General features: G+C 42.7%; 1 protein-coding gene across 2 annotated transcripts in view; it reads right to left on the reverse strand.

The window, feature by feature from the left end:
- Positions 1-7,639, reverse strand: part of ARIH1 (ariadne RBR E3 ubiquitin protein ligase 1) — a 78,336-nt gene extending 70,697 nt beyond the window's left edge. Inside the window, exon 1 of one of the 2 annotated variants that reach the window (XM_088446335.1) lies at positions 6,058-7,639. In XM_088446335.1, coding sequence (XP_088302461.1) covers positions 6,058-6,348 — 291 coding nt within the window. In that variant the 5' untranslated portion in view covers positions 6,349-7,639. The remainder of the gene's footprint in view (positions 1-6,057) is intronic. The other variant, XM_088446339.1, reaches the window with a different exon arrangement.
- Between the last annotated feature and the right edge of the window lie 7,724 nt (positions 7,640-15,363).

The following is a 15,363-nucleotide window of genomic DNA, read 5'->3' on the forward strand; positions in this document are numbered from 1 at the left end:
GTGGACTCGGCACGCTAACCAGGATTTTAGACGGGTTTAGCCGTTTTACGCAGCTAAACCCGGTCTATTTGAGTGTTGCATGCGCGATAAGGTATGGGCGCCCAAACAATTGAATATTGCACACCAATCTCCCATCACTTTAAATGGGAAATCGGGCGCGATAAAATAATTCAATCGCCCCCAATTAGCTTTGGGCGCCCATGACCCTGTCAACAGTTGTCCTGTCTTGGACCACTTTTTGTAGGTACTAACCACTGCATATCCTGAACACCCGACAAAACCTGCCGTTTTGGAAATGCTCTGACCTAGTTGTCTAGCTGTCACAATTTTCCTGCTTCCAACACATCAACTACAAGAACTGACTGCTCACTTGCTGCCTAATACATCCCACCCCTTGACAGGTGCCATTGTAACAAGATAATCAATATTTTCCTTTCACCGGTCAATGGTTTTAATGTGATGGCTAATGTGTGTATGTTTTGGGAGTATTTAAAATGGGTTGGGTACGGGATGCCAGAGCTCGGGATCCTGGCGGTCAGAATCCCAACAGGGTTAGGATACAGACACTTGTCGTTCAGTATCCTAACCCTTCACCCTCTCCCTAACCCTCCCCGATGCCTAAACTATCCTCCCCTCCCCTAAACCTAACTTTCCCAGCTTAGTGCCTAACCAACTGACCGTTGGAATGCCGGCGGTCGGGATTCTAACAGATGTCGGAATTCCAGCGCCAGCATTCTAAGCGCTGGCATCCCCACCGACAGTATATTGACTGGATCCCATTTAAAATGTTTAGGTTAGTGAAAGAAAATTATTAACTAAACAGATAATAGTATTGCAAGTAAAAAAAAAAAATATATATATATATATATATATATATACACACAAGGTGAAAATGGAAAGGCACTCGGAGACGCAAATAACTTCAAGCAGCTACAATGATGAAATCAACGTTTCGGAGAGAACCTCCTTTATCAAGACTGTATAATTATACAGTCTTGATAAAGGAGGTTCTCTCCGAAACGTTGATTTCATCATTGTAGCTGCTTGAAGTTATTTGCGTCTCCGAGTGCCTTTCCATTTTCACCTTGAATATACAATTTTTTGGGTTGTGGCACCGAAGCTACCCTAATGGAAAGTTATATATGAGTGCCAGTCTAAACGTTGTCTTTATATATATTACATGGCGAATGACTGTCAATGCCCTGAGTATTTAACACAGGAGGCCATAGTGCATAGTTACCTTCTGTGTCACATAACCATTAAAAAAATGTTTTCTAACTTGTATCTCTGATGTAACAGGAATATCTATAAGCCTCAATTTTTATTCTATGTCATACTGCCACAAGTTTTTTAAACCTTCAGTGGATAATTAGGAAAATGGCTCCTCAGTAGAACCTGAACCAAAAATGTAGCTATGTGTTAGCTAGATATATAGATGGGTGATGTGTTAAATCTATTTAACCAGGATGAGCAAAAATCCTGACAGTAATGGGGGGGAGGCACTGAAAGGCCATGGTGATTAGCCACTGCGTCATACATAAGAAGCTTGTGCTGTTGCCCAAGCATTAACCTGTTTGCTGCAACAATAAAGTTTTATCTTTGTAATCACCTGAATCAGATTTTCTATACATTAGGAGACCTGAAACTAAAATAAGGTCATATACTCCAGCGAACGTGCACACACATGTACCTATGGGTAAACTAGCGCATATTGATACATAGGTTGGCACACATTTATTGATACATAGGCGTGCGTATAAATACTGTGTGCGTTTGTGTGTGTGTGTATATATTATACACATATATAATATGTACACTTTAGTCTTAAATATACAGCACATAAATATACATGCACACATGCCCAAGCATGTATATGAATCCAAACATAAGTATAAACGCACATGTACAGTACATATACAGATGTGTCCCCATATACCTATTGTCTATACACCAAACAGCGCAAGATGCCCAGCGAAACGGAGACGATCCATAAGGAGCAGCGTAACGTAATTTTCTTTCGATTTTGGGGGGAAATTCGACAGTTGTTTAGGCGCCGTTAGTAGTGGGCACCTGACTGAGCTATTCAACTGTTGCTCCGATCAGGAGCGAGTGCCACAGGAATCCAGATTTATGTCTGCAGCCTCCTAAGGTGACAAGCAAATATCCGCGAAAAGTCAGTCATTTGGACGATCAAAAGAGGACTTTAGCCACTTTATGCGTCTAAACCAGGTACATTTGGGCGTGACAAGCATGATAAGCAATGGGTATCCGCGAAACTCGTGCCTGTTGGCTAGACAACTTAATAGCTCTATCGGTCGCTCATTTATGGGCGCACAAAAACAATTTGGGCCCTTTGGGCTCGATTCAATTGACCGCGAATTAAAAAGCTTCAGGAGGGAGGTCCTGGAGCTATTCAATTCAGCGTGCTGTTAAGGATTTCTTCTCACACTCCTCCAGGGGTGCAAGCAGAAATCCGACAAAAGTACAGGCGCGATGCTGTTTTCTGCCCTTAGCGCCGGAAAAACAGCATCATGCAGGGAAGTTTAGTCGAAGAATGCCCGTTCTCGCGACTTAACACCCTGTTTAAGGCGCGAGAAGCAGGAGAACGGGCATTCCCCGATATAACTGTGCACAGAAATGAATAGCTCCAGGAGCTCCATCCCTGCGCTATTTCATTCGCGGTCAATTGAATCGGCTCTTTGTGTCTTATTCATGTGGTAGACGCAATAAAACACCACTCCTCACACAAATTCAGACTCTGGGGTCTAGGTACTAATAATCGTGGTACTGCTGCGATTATAGTGTATCCATATAGCTGGGAATATGTTCATTTTTAACGAAAACATCCCCGCTATGTACAAAAGGGAACTCTCAGGGACAACAGTTGCGGTAACCGCTGTCCCTGTGAGTTATACCCCTGGGAAATTGTAGAAGTTTCACGTCTGTGAAACACTTCTCCTGTGGAAGCAGTCACTGCACATGGGCACAGTTTCAGCTTCCGGAAGCTGCCGGAGGCTTAAAGCAGTTTACACCATCTGAAGATGGTGTGAACTACGGGGGGCCAAGCTCCGCTTTTTGTAGTTTGGTACATAGGGGGTCAGGTCGTAGTCCACATTGATAATAATGAGGACTGTGATCTGAAGTACTAGCACTTTGCCGGAGATTTCTTTGAAATCTCCTGCATTGTGTCATTACTACATAGCTACAATACATAAAATTATGCAGAAACATTTTATGTAACAAACAGCTTAATACAGTGATGTGGAACCTCAGGCCCGGGGGCTGTATAAGGCCCCCGAAAGCATTTGGTCTGGCCCTTTGAGCTTTTTTCTGCTAGCCTCATCTGGCTAGCAGGGTGCCTAGAATGGCACCCTGCAGCCAGAGTCTATGCAGCAGTGCCGCCTGGAACGTCCTGAGGACGCTTGAAACGGTCACACTGCTTCCCTTACAGCTCCCCGGAGCTCCTCAGGATGCCCGGGCATTGCTGTAATCACTGGCGATTGTGACCCCGACCTCGTGTGATGTCACACAGAGGGGGCGTGGCCTGCACCGGGCCCACAAATATTAAATATATCAAAGTTGCCCACGGCAGAAAAAAGGCTAACCCACCCCTGGCTTAATACATAGACCCCTTAGTCGCACACAAATATACAATGTTGCACATCAAACCGATTAGTGCAAGCTAGCAATGTAGGGAACAAATGTAGCCTTGCCACTCCCAGTTGTTTTATTTATGCGAATAAGACGCACATTTTAGCCAGAATTGTTTTTCGCTCCCAATCTCCCATCTAACGTGATGGGAGATCGGGGCGCAAAATTCAATTGTTTTGGGCGCCCATTACTTTTCGCGCATGCATCGAATTTAGACACGTAAAGTGGCTAAACCTGTCTAAACTATTGGGAGCTCCTGAAACTGCAGTTTGGGCGCTCATAAGCTGGACTTTCCACACATTTCTGCTTTTCACCTCTGTGCGAGTAGAAATAATGGCCCAATTGGAACATCAATTGAATTGCTCCATCAGGCACCCAAAAAACTATTGAATTCTCCACCTTTGAGCGAGAATGAAGTTCAGCACGGCCAAGTTGTCTGGGAGCTGGCACGTCGAAAGGGGCTACCAGCCGCAACTTGAGCAAGAGTGTATGATGAGACATCTATATATGCAAAACATATATATTTCCACACCAACCAGGGCTCACAATGTATTTTCAAGAGTTATTGCCAAAACTTTAGATACAGCAATTTATAGGAAAAACTGAAAAAAAAAACTCTCAGAAATGCTAGCTGTGAGGTATCTCCTAAGGCTGGAAGAAAGTGGCAGTGGGGTGGTCTTTCTTTAAGCAAAAAAGAATAAATAACCTCTAGTTTTGCCCCAAGTTTAGCACTGCACTAAGCTTGGGGGCCGATTCAATGAAACACACGCTCTTGCCAAAACAGCTTCCAGCAGCTTCGCACCAGGTGCCTTTCACTCATTTTCTGCTCACAGCTTATGGAGGTGTGAGAATAAAAAAAAAAAAGATTAGCTACGATAATTTACACTCATGGTTTCAGTGGCAGCTCCCGTGTAATTGAATCATTGGGGCCGATTCAATTCAACACAAACTGAATAACGCCGGGAGGGAGCTCCCGAAGCTATTCAATTCAGTGCTCTGTGTGGACGGAGAATGCCGGTTCTCGCGGCTTAACAAGGGTATTAAGGCGCGGTAACCGGCACTCTCTGACCAAAGAGCCGGGCGCGAGGCTATTAGTGCCGCACTAAGCAGAAAAACACCTGCGCGCCCGGCACTTTGGTCGGATTTCTCCTCGCATCCCCAGAGGGGTGCGAGAAGAAAACCTTAGCCCGCCCAAACAGTGCGGTGTATTGAATAGCTTCGGGAGCTCCCTCCCGTCACTATTCAACATCGCACTGAACTGAATTCCCCCCTAGTGTCACGAGATGAAATACTGATTATATCTCTCTCATGAGACTAAGAGCTCCTCAAAACAATATGTGATAGTCTAGCAGCAAACCAAAGTACAGTAAATTGATTCCGATTTGATGTCTAAACCTTGCCTCTACCCCAGTAGCGAGAGACCCAACTCTCCCTACATGGCAAGGCAAAAACAGAAGAACTCAGGGGCAGGCCAGGAACCACATGTAGTCCAGTAGCCAGGTTTGTTTCCGAATCACCATGGTGACCACATTATCTTGAGCTCTAAAATACACACAACGGGGTTAATGTAGAGTTGCTGGCAAGATAGGCTAACCAAACAAAAAAAAATAAAGCAGCACTTTTCGCATTTACTGTACTCACCCAACACTAAACCACCCTTTTCTTCCCCCATCCTGCATCTCCAGTTGGCGGTAGCTATAGGTGTCAGATAGGTGCATGTCTACAATGGTGCATTTGTTTTCTGAACAAGCAGAGAGAAATCACGCAAGATACAGCACGCAAACGTTACTGCCTAGCCTACTTTCGCACAATTACACCTATTTTACTGCACATACAGATTTTCTCTCAATTACACCTATTTTACTATAGATACAGATTTTTTCTCAGTTGCACCTATTTTATTGTACAAACAGATTTTAAAAAGCCCCAATCACTGCCTCTTGCTGGTCATTTGAGCGATTTCAAACTGCCTATCAATCGTCAGTCTTAACAACTCATGTCAACCAGATATGACAAACGCTATCCTGTATCGTAAACTGCTTCTCCATGCTATTTTACTGCACAAATATGACGTGCTCAATGCTTTACATTGGAATAAATAAAATTATGTTAGGCAAACAGTACTCAAATCCAAGCGATTGTGATTTGAGTACAATTTTACAACCCTTACGAATGCATACATTAAATACCAAACATGGGAACTTTTCTATCGGCGAAATGAAATCACTAGTACATTTTTTGGATTTTTTTTATGGCTCTAAACTTATAATGTAATTATATGTAATTATTTACTCCCCTTGTGTACAACTTCACAGAGGGTACAATATATAGAGTAATAATTCTATTTATCTCTATCCCTGAAGCCTCAAATTTCAGCAAACAATACTAATATGCAACAGCAAATACCTGGATGACTTCGTTTACTTCACGAATGCACTCTACCATGTGCTGTAGAATCTGCTCAGCAGTGAGGACCTCATAACGGTAATCATCATCTTCCTCCCCACCAGGACCAGGGCCCAGGACACCTCCACCTCCCTCTCCACATATCCCAGCTCTGTCAGATCCGCCAAGTCCGGCTTCCACCAGTTCCACCTCTCCCATTTCTAGTTCATCTTCGTGCTCATCAGCTGCACTGTCTTCACTGCATTCCTCATCTTCATCAAAATCATAGTTGTAACCTTCGTCTGAGTCCATGATCCCAGGTATAGGGACAAGAAAAACACGACCACAAACCGATTCTGGGTATTCCCTATTAGGACTGCAACTCCTTATAGTCTTGTCAGAGGAGATAGCAAAATGTAAATTGTGTACAATTACACAATACAGATGTAATCCAAGACTTGATCCAAAGGCGACTCTCACAACTTTCGACCACCCTGAATAAGAGAGTCTTGGGCCCTCTTTTAAATCACACAAGCTAAATTGGAGCTCAGAACCAGTGTATATGCCTGGAGCTATATGGGCATATTGTTTATAAGGAGTCAGTAAGGCTAAAAATCCCCTCACAATTATATCTGTGGGGTAGAGGAAATATGTGAAACTATCTTTATATATTTTTTTTATAGACTGAATAGATATGTTACATAAAAAGACCTAAAATGCTTCTGATCCTTTGAATGTATCAGTGAAACTTTCAATCACATACCTATTAATTTCAAAAAACTGTTGGATCTACCCTTGTGCACAATTCAAATTATTTGCCTAATAAATTGAATTTTCAATCTTTCCAATTTATAATTAGAAGCATATAGATATATAGTTTCCACATTGACTATATAGCATGTCATCAAGATAAATAGCCTTATGTAAGGTCGATGGACAATTTTATCATAAACTTGACACGGTCACCAATGTTATCACCAGCAGTGTACTCATGCACACAAAGCTGCTTCTCTTTAGGGTACCCCAAAGTGAAGCTATATCTATAATTAAGTCTATTGAATGTGAATTACTCTAAGGGCTTCCAGTCTATATACCTAATGTAGTGTGTATATGAATATGAAGTCACTAGCTCTCCCTAGGCAAGGTAAAATGAGGCACTACTTTACACATAAGGATCTGCCGTGTAGAGGAGCAGATATACGGTGAATATGGGGCACTGCTCTTACTATGGCGTGTACTGAGCCCTTATCCAATACAAGGGACGCTTGTAGCTCCGTTCCTATACAATGTGTGTATGGGGGCCTTGCTCACCGGACCTCTATATAGACACACACGGGGACTCCGGTGTGTCCGGGGCAGACAGGCCTCAGGCCCCTCAATCACCGCCCCTTTCGAAATGCGCGCCCCCGTTCCGGTCAGTGCGCGCTCCCGGGGCGCAGGGCCTGCTCCTCCTCCTCCGCGCGCAGGCTGAGCCGCCCGGGTGCTCTCACTCTCCAGTTAACGGACAACCCCCCCTCCCCCGGTTCCGGTCTCCTGGAGACACCGTGCAGCTCCCGTCGCTGAGCCAACAAAGGGGCGGTAGCGACACGCACGGTCACGTTAGCGCATCACCACCTGAGCGACGGCGTTGGGTTTCCGGCGCAGCCGGTACGCCATCTTGCATGTGGAAGCAGGGGAAGACGGCACCTTGTATGTGGCAGTACGTTTGGGATAAGAGAACTGCCATTTTGGATGTGGCAGTATTTTAGAGCCAAAACTAATTAACGTTACTGATACTGTCTGTAGCACTTGCTGATGTTAATTTTTTTTAAAAACACTTAATAAGAACAATGGACAATTTAATAAACTTCTCTAAGTGTTATTATTATTATTATCCTTTATTTCTATGGCGCCACAAGGGCTCCACAGCACCTTACAAAGTACATAAACAAATGCGCACACAGAAAATAGTTATTAACAGTACAAACAATACAGGACAAATACATGATTTATAAACATTGCTGCATAACACTTAAATAAGCAGCATGGTGTCAGCAACCAAGTGTTAGGTGCTATTGTAAATTAAAATAGAAGCAAGGGAAGGAGAAGCACATGAGGTAAGAGGGCCCTGCTCGTGAGAGCTTACATTCTAAAGTCGCTATACTACTAGTAGCATGTAGGAGCTCCCCTGAATGTAAAATCTGGGCACCAATGTGACCTGAAGTGCCTTTTATCCAAAGAAGGTAAAACAGTATTAGGAATATATTCCTGGACAGGACAATCCTGATTTAAGCCTTGTGTCCCATCATTCCATTCCCAATCAGGACAGCTTCATCCAGTGCGGCGTAAAGTTGTGTGGTATACTCGTATGTCTTAACAGAGGCCGTGCACACCTACCACTGATGAGCGCTGCATTGAAGGGGTGCTTTTAACAGAGGGGGCTAGGAAGGTCCAGCAGGTCCCTGTAGCAGATGGTAATGCTCCTTTCTCATTTGTCCAGATTCAGAAATGCAAAAAGCTATGAGGTATAAGTTTGAGATAAGTATTGTGGTACAAAATACATTTTAGTGGCTTTTGGAGATTGGGGCATTGGCCTAATACATTGCAGATGTATGGAGGCCTTTAGACCTGAAGTAAGTTCAGTTCTCCCTCAACTATTAAATGATTGGAGGGAGCATGTCCAAAATAGTTGCTGTATTTTAGAAATGCAGAAGTTTCACCAGTTACAGTAATAAGTTCTGCACATAGTTTATCCAAGTGAGTTTTCAGTTGTGACTGGTAGCATAGTTGCCAACATTTGAAAAAAAAATCTCGGGATACTTTGCTGCAGAATTTATACAATATTACTTTTTAAGTGCATGCACTGAATCCATTTTGGGAGTATGGAACATATCAACAAAGTTTATACGTACTTATTTTATACAGAATGACATCATAAACTTTGAAGTGAAAGAATCTGAAGATTATAAGGAGAGAAGGGTGAGTATCCTCTGAGTATTCATAGGAATAGTTTTCCACCCCATTATTCACATTTTGGAGAAAAGTTTTGAACATTAGAGCGCTGGATTTGAACTTTTACTATACAAATGTAAAATGTGTTCCAGGGGAGAAAAAATGTATTTTACTATCCTAGACAGATTTTTCCCCAAATATTAGAAGCCGTCAACTCTGCATAGGTAGCAAGTGCGCCTGCTTCGCCATGCAGATAACAGGAGCAGATGCAGCAGGAATACGACAGGAGGTGTGGCTTCACTGTGAGTGCAAAGGGTGGTGAAAAACACAGTGCACATCTACATATTATAAATATGGACCAAACTTGTCATCAGCTTACAACTTAAAACAGGGGTCAAGTGCGCACAAGTCATCCCACTCCAGACGAGCACATTTGTGACTGTTTGGTGGCCATCTCGGTAGATATTTCACGTCAACACACCCTTACTCCAGTTTGGCCGCATCTACACGCCCCCTCCAACACCATACCCTACCCTCCTTGGCATAGGGAGTCGTAAGTGTTAAATGTTTCCGAGTTGGCAGGGCAAACGATGCATATCGTGAATTGAAACATTTGGAACTTAAAAAAGGAGAAAGTTGTGGGTGAAATAAAGATACAACTTGCATTTATATCCAGCTTTTGTGTCTGTACATTCAATCAATAAACTTGGAATGATAGCTCTGGGATTTGCTCTGATTTAATCATCAATGAAAACCTTACAATATATACATTTCATTGAAAATAAATCATGCTTTTTTTTTCAACCATATAACTTGTATCAGATGTATTAAATCAGCTTGTGCAATCAGCCACTGGGCCTAATTTATCAACAGTATTTATACCTACCCTATGCTAGGTGCAAGCATTACAACTGAAATAGGAGTTCCTTTGACATATGCACAACTAAGAATATTATGTTACTCTGACAACATTCCCACGAGATGGTTCTCTCCCAAATGAATGCCCAATTTCCGCCAAGTTGACCCCTAAAAACTGCCACTTCACGGATGTACTTCCTGAAACACCCAAGATTCGTGCGACTCAGAATTGACCAGAGATAATCAAAGATCATATGATTACCAAAGCACATGTATAGTTTGCGAAATAAGGCCTCATTCGGACCTGTGTACGACTCAGAATCAGGTGGTGCAGAGGGGGGATAAATGGACCTGTCTGGGTGTTGGGAAAGCATTTATGATAGCATTTAAAAATACTATTATTGATTTCTTCATTCCCTGTCCACTGACCAGACTGATGTGGCATTTGTCTAAAACATACACTTCAAAAAGTCAGTTGCCCGCTTTTTGAGCAATTATAATTTTCTGTAGTTTAATTTCTATTAACTTTGATGGAACCAATACTCTGGGAGATTGGGTGGGCATTCTGGTGAAGGGTGAATTCTTTAATTAAATATTTACATTTTTAAATCTGTGTGCCTCAAACTAGAATCAGCATTGAAACCAATCCCCTGTTTTGAACCAGATGGAATCACACCAGGTGGATATGTTGGTGGTAGGATGGAACTTCAACTGTGCACTTGACCCCATCTGGGCTCTTCCTCTTGGTCTGCTGGAACCTCGCATAGCAATGCCTAGGCACATTTTTCTTCACCACCAAATCAATTTTTCCATCAATAAATGTTTATTGAGTATAATGCAAAATATTTATGGGGGTACAGAAAAAAGAAATAAGGGAAACATACATAAAATAAATTATAGGGAGGTGACAGTACATTCAAAGACATTAAACAAAAAACTAAAAACCACAATTGCCATAATAGATAATTAAATTAAATGTTTTGGTCCCCCTGTGAAATCTCATTCAGATCAAAAGGAGAGGCACTTCGAGGGATTGGAGAGGGCAGGGACAGGGGCGCCACTCCTTCATCTGTAACATAAAGATGCCAAGGATGCCATTTCACAATAGGGGATGAAGTAGCCGTAGAGTAATCAACCTCCCTCGTCTCCATCTCAAAATGGGATTGTGTTTTAGTTATAACTTTGGCAAATGGGGGAGGGGAAGGGGACTTCCAATGCTGAGCTATAGTGGCTTTGGCAGATATCAGAATGTGGCCAAGAACGTACCGGTTAGATTTGGGAACGGAGATTGGATACCAGTGGAGAAGTGCGAGGGAGGGATCTAGAGTTAAAGTGAGACCTAGAACATCTTTAATAAGAATGAATACTTCTTCCCAGAAGGGGCGTAATAAAGGGCAATCCCAGAAGACATGGAGAATAGAGCCTTCAGAGTGACAGAGACGCCAACAGAACTTTGAGACTGTGGGCCAGATTTTGTGTAATCTAGAGGGGGTCAAATATAATCTATTTAAAAGTTTTAAATACATTTCAATGTGATTAGTACATTTAGATATAGAGAAGGTAGAGATAAATAGTCTCCCATTGTAAGAAGGTGAAAGTACGTTGAAGATCTGTTTCCCACCAGAGTTGAGCAGGGGATTTAACTGTCGGAGCTATGGGAGATAGTAGGGAATACCAGAAAGATATAGCCCCACTAGAGGAGGGGTTATTAAATATACTCAGAATTTGGTGTAGTGGAGTCTGGAATACAGTAGGGCCAGTGTTCATCAAAGCATACCAATGTGTAAGTTTGTGATAGTAAAACCAGGCTGGGGGTCCCAATGGATACTTAGTGCAGAGGTCTAAATACGATAGACTAGAGGACAAGGAAAAAAAGTCTGCCAAGGACACAATACCCAAAGTCATCCAGTAGGACATATTAAGTCTAGGTAAAACCCTGTTCAACGCCTGAAGGGAAATATTTCTGGTAGGCAGGGTAAAATCAAAATGGGCCGGGAGATTATAATCCCAAACTTTTAAAGTATCCAAGATTGTTTTAGGGAATAAGGGGAATTGTGGTCGCAGTCTATGGGGTATCCATAAAAGGTCAGGAAGGGGAAATTGCCGGAGGAGAGCATGTTCCAGATCTACCCAAGGTTTAATAGAAGGGGGGACAAACCAGTCGCATATTTGAGAGAGAAGGGCCGCTTTATGATATCTGGTCAGGTCTGGGAGATTAAGGCCTCCCTGAGGTTTACGACGAACCATACGACTATAAGCCATTCTATGGGCTTTACCCTTCCATACATAAGAAATCATCAAGCGGCGCATCTGTTGCAATAATTTACCTGGGATAGCATACGGAATAGCACGGAATAGATACATCAATTTTGGTAATAGCATCATTTTGAACGCCGCTATACGGCCCAACCAGGAGATCTCGTGGCTCATCCAAGCAGTAGCTAGAGAAGACAATTGCATCAAAAGGGGAACATAATTTTCAGTACAAACATCATTAATAGAGGATGGTATATTAATTCCCAGATAGGATAGGGAAGACTTCTTCCAAATAAAAGGGAAACGACTCTTTAATGAACGTAGAGAGAAAGGTGTAATATTAATGGGTAAAGCTTCAGTTTTTGTAACATTCAATTTATAGTAGGAAGCTGCACTGTAGTTGTCTAAAATGCTGTGAAGCGATGGCAACGAAATCTCCGGGTCGGTGACAAACTAAAAAACATCTGCGAACAGACATAATTTATGAGAGGTGTCATAGATAGAAAGCCCTGGAAACTCAGATGATTGGCGGATTTTTTGAGCAAGGGGTTCTATGGCCAGCACATATATTAGCGGGGAAAGGGGGCACCCCTGTCTGGTGCCATTGGAAATTGAGAAGGGTGAGGAGAGAAACCCGTTACTAAAAACACGAGCAGAGGGATCAGAATAAAGGGCATTAATGGACCAGAGAATGTCACCCCGAAATCCATACCTATATAAAACCTGACGCATATATTCCCAGTGGAGCCGGTCGAACGCCTTCTCAGCGTCAAGAGATAAAAGGAGGCATTGTAATTTATTGAACGACACTCATTCAACCAAATCTAAAACCCTCCGGGTGTTATCAGGAGCCTGGCATCCATGAACAAAACCCACCTGATCAGGGTGTATCAGCCGGGGAAGTAATGGGTTTAAGCGGTTAGCTATCAATTTAGCAATGGGTCTATAATTTTTACTCTCAAAGGGATCTTTACCAGGTTTCGGAATGGTGACTATTTGTGCTTCTACCTTTTCGGGTGGGAAAGATCCGATATCAGAAGCTTCTGTAAACAAGTTTAGAAGAATTGGGGAAAGGGCTTCAGTAAATACAGAATAAAAAGAATTTGAAAAGCCATCAGGGCCGGGAGCTTTGCCCTTGGGTAATTTCTGAATGACTTCCTGAATTTCCTTCAAAGACCAAGGGGCATTCAGGGATGCCAGACCATCCGCATCTAGAGAAGGAAAAGATAAATTGTCTAAAAAAGAGGAGATGACAGCCGAAGGTTGGGGGATTGAAGGGTCCTCACGTAAATTATATAATTTCGCATAATAGTCCGAAAATAGATTAGCAATGTCAAGAGGATTAAGGCATTTCGATCCAGAGGGGGTTAAAAGACATTTAATTCTATTGCGAGCTTGATGACCACGCAGCTTACGTACTAAAAGACAGGAGGCTTTGTTACCGGCCGTATAAAATTTATGTCGAAGACGAGTAAAAGCCGCTTGCATACGTGACATAAAAAGTTTTGGGAGCTGCGCTCGCACTTCTTGAAGTTGTTTGCGCAATACTCTAGTGGGGCGGATTTGATTCTGGGACTCTAAAGACCGTAGTGTAGATTCCAGACTATTCTGTAGTTCACGAGAGCGAGCCTTAAATTTAGCTCCTTTTTGGATGGAGGTACCACGGAGTACTGCTTTTAAGGCACACCAATGTGTGAAAACAGAAGTATCAGTAGGAGAATTAGTCTGTATATATAATTTAAGAGAATCAGTAAGGGCCTGCAGAGTCTCAGGATCTTTTAGTTGGTACTCAGGAAGACGCCAGGGACGCCTGGTAGAAATTTGATGGCCTATATCCCAAATCCATAAGACAGGCGCATGATCAGACCAAGTAATAGGGAGGATCTTAACCCTTTTAGTAGATTGTAGAATTCTTTTATCCAGCCACCACCAAATCAATTTGAATGACCCACGTAGTAATTCTTTTTGGTGATTAAATGAACTCCTACTACAGATATTCATTGTAAGGCAGAACTAGAAGGGATTCTGGATAAATACATCTTCCTAAACAACAAAGTAGAAACCTGTAATGTGATGCTTTGGGGAGCGAACAAGTGTGTGATGAGAGAGAGATGTATTCAGCTAGGCTCATTTTATAAAAAAGAAGGAAGCCCATAAATAAGCTCTACTTATTAAAAATGTAGACACCAATCTGTTACGGATTCCCATGCTGTTCCGTGTAAACCCCTAGAACCCAGGTTAGCGATGTATTCCGCCACTAACAGTCACCCGTTGTTCCCTTGAAACTGGGAGACGTTCACCGGTACATACGTGGCCGCCTGGACTTATGACTCAAATTAGTAGGGGTTTACACCGGAACCCAGAGAATAACGGAAGATACTGGAAACTGAGCAAGAAGTCAGTAGTTTGGCTAAGAAGCCGATGGTGCGGCTTTGAATGCGATGATGCTGCTAAAGCTGGTAGTATAATTAGAAGAGTTGATTTTGTGGCTCGGAGGCCAGTGATGTGGCTTTGAGAGCCGGTGATGAGATGCGGCTTTGAGCTGATAGTGTGGTTGCAGAGGTGGTAGTGAGATACGGCTTTGAAAGCCGGTAGTATGGCTTGAGTGCCAGTGGTGAGATGCAGCTCTGAGAGTTGGTTGTATGGCTTGTAAGCCGGTGGTGAGATGCAGCTTTGAGATTCAATAAGGTCAGCAATTGTGGCAGTCTTGTTTCTTATAGATCTGGCATTACAAAGGACAGACCTGATTGGGCATACCGGAATGCCTGTAGTTTTCTTTATATTGAGTGTGGGAGCTCTGGGGATGTCAGTCACAGAGCGGGAGTTTAATGATCTGTTCTTCCAAGCACAGGGCCGTTTGATAGGTACCACTTCTATTTGTCTCCTATATGAGACTGGTGAACCTGAAGGCAAGGAACTTACGTGGTTACAGCGGATAAGAGATTTTTGTCCTCGCTTCCCACGACTGCCCCGTTGAGTTTTTTGGAAAATGCCAAGGGATTTAAGAATGAAAGCCTGTGTTGGATCAATAGGAACTGCTGCTCGTAGTGGGCGGAGTGAAAGCATAAAGCTGGAGGTGTAAAAATACATTGGGTCATCGATGAGAGAGCATGAATTACATTTGATGATGAGAGAAGATCAAGTAGTTTTTATTTTTCTGTTTTCTCAACTCTGTGTATGATCCAAAAGTTATAATGGGATTCATGAGCAGACTAATATAATTTGTCCATTGCTATGTCCAGTTGTACAAAAGGTATATTTTGAATAAGGAGTATCTAATAA

Source organism: Taudactylus pleione, unplaced genomic scaffold, assembly GCF_031769625.1.
Source record: "Taudactylus pleione unplaced genomic scaffold, aTauple2 ptg000019l, whole genome shotgun sequence".
NCBI classification, from domain to species: domain Eukaryota; kingdom Metazoa; phylum Chordata; class Amphibia; order Anura; family Myobatrachidae; genus Taudactylus; species Taudactylus pleione.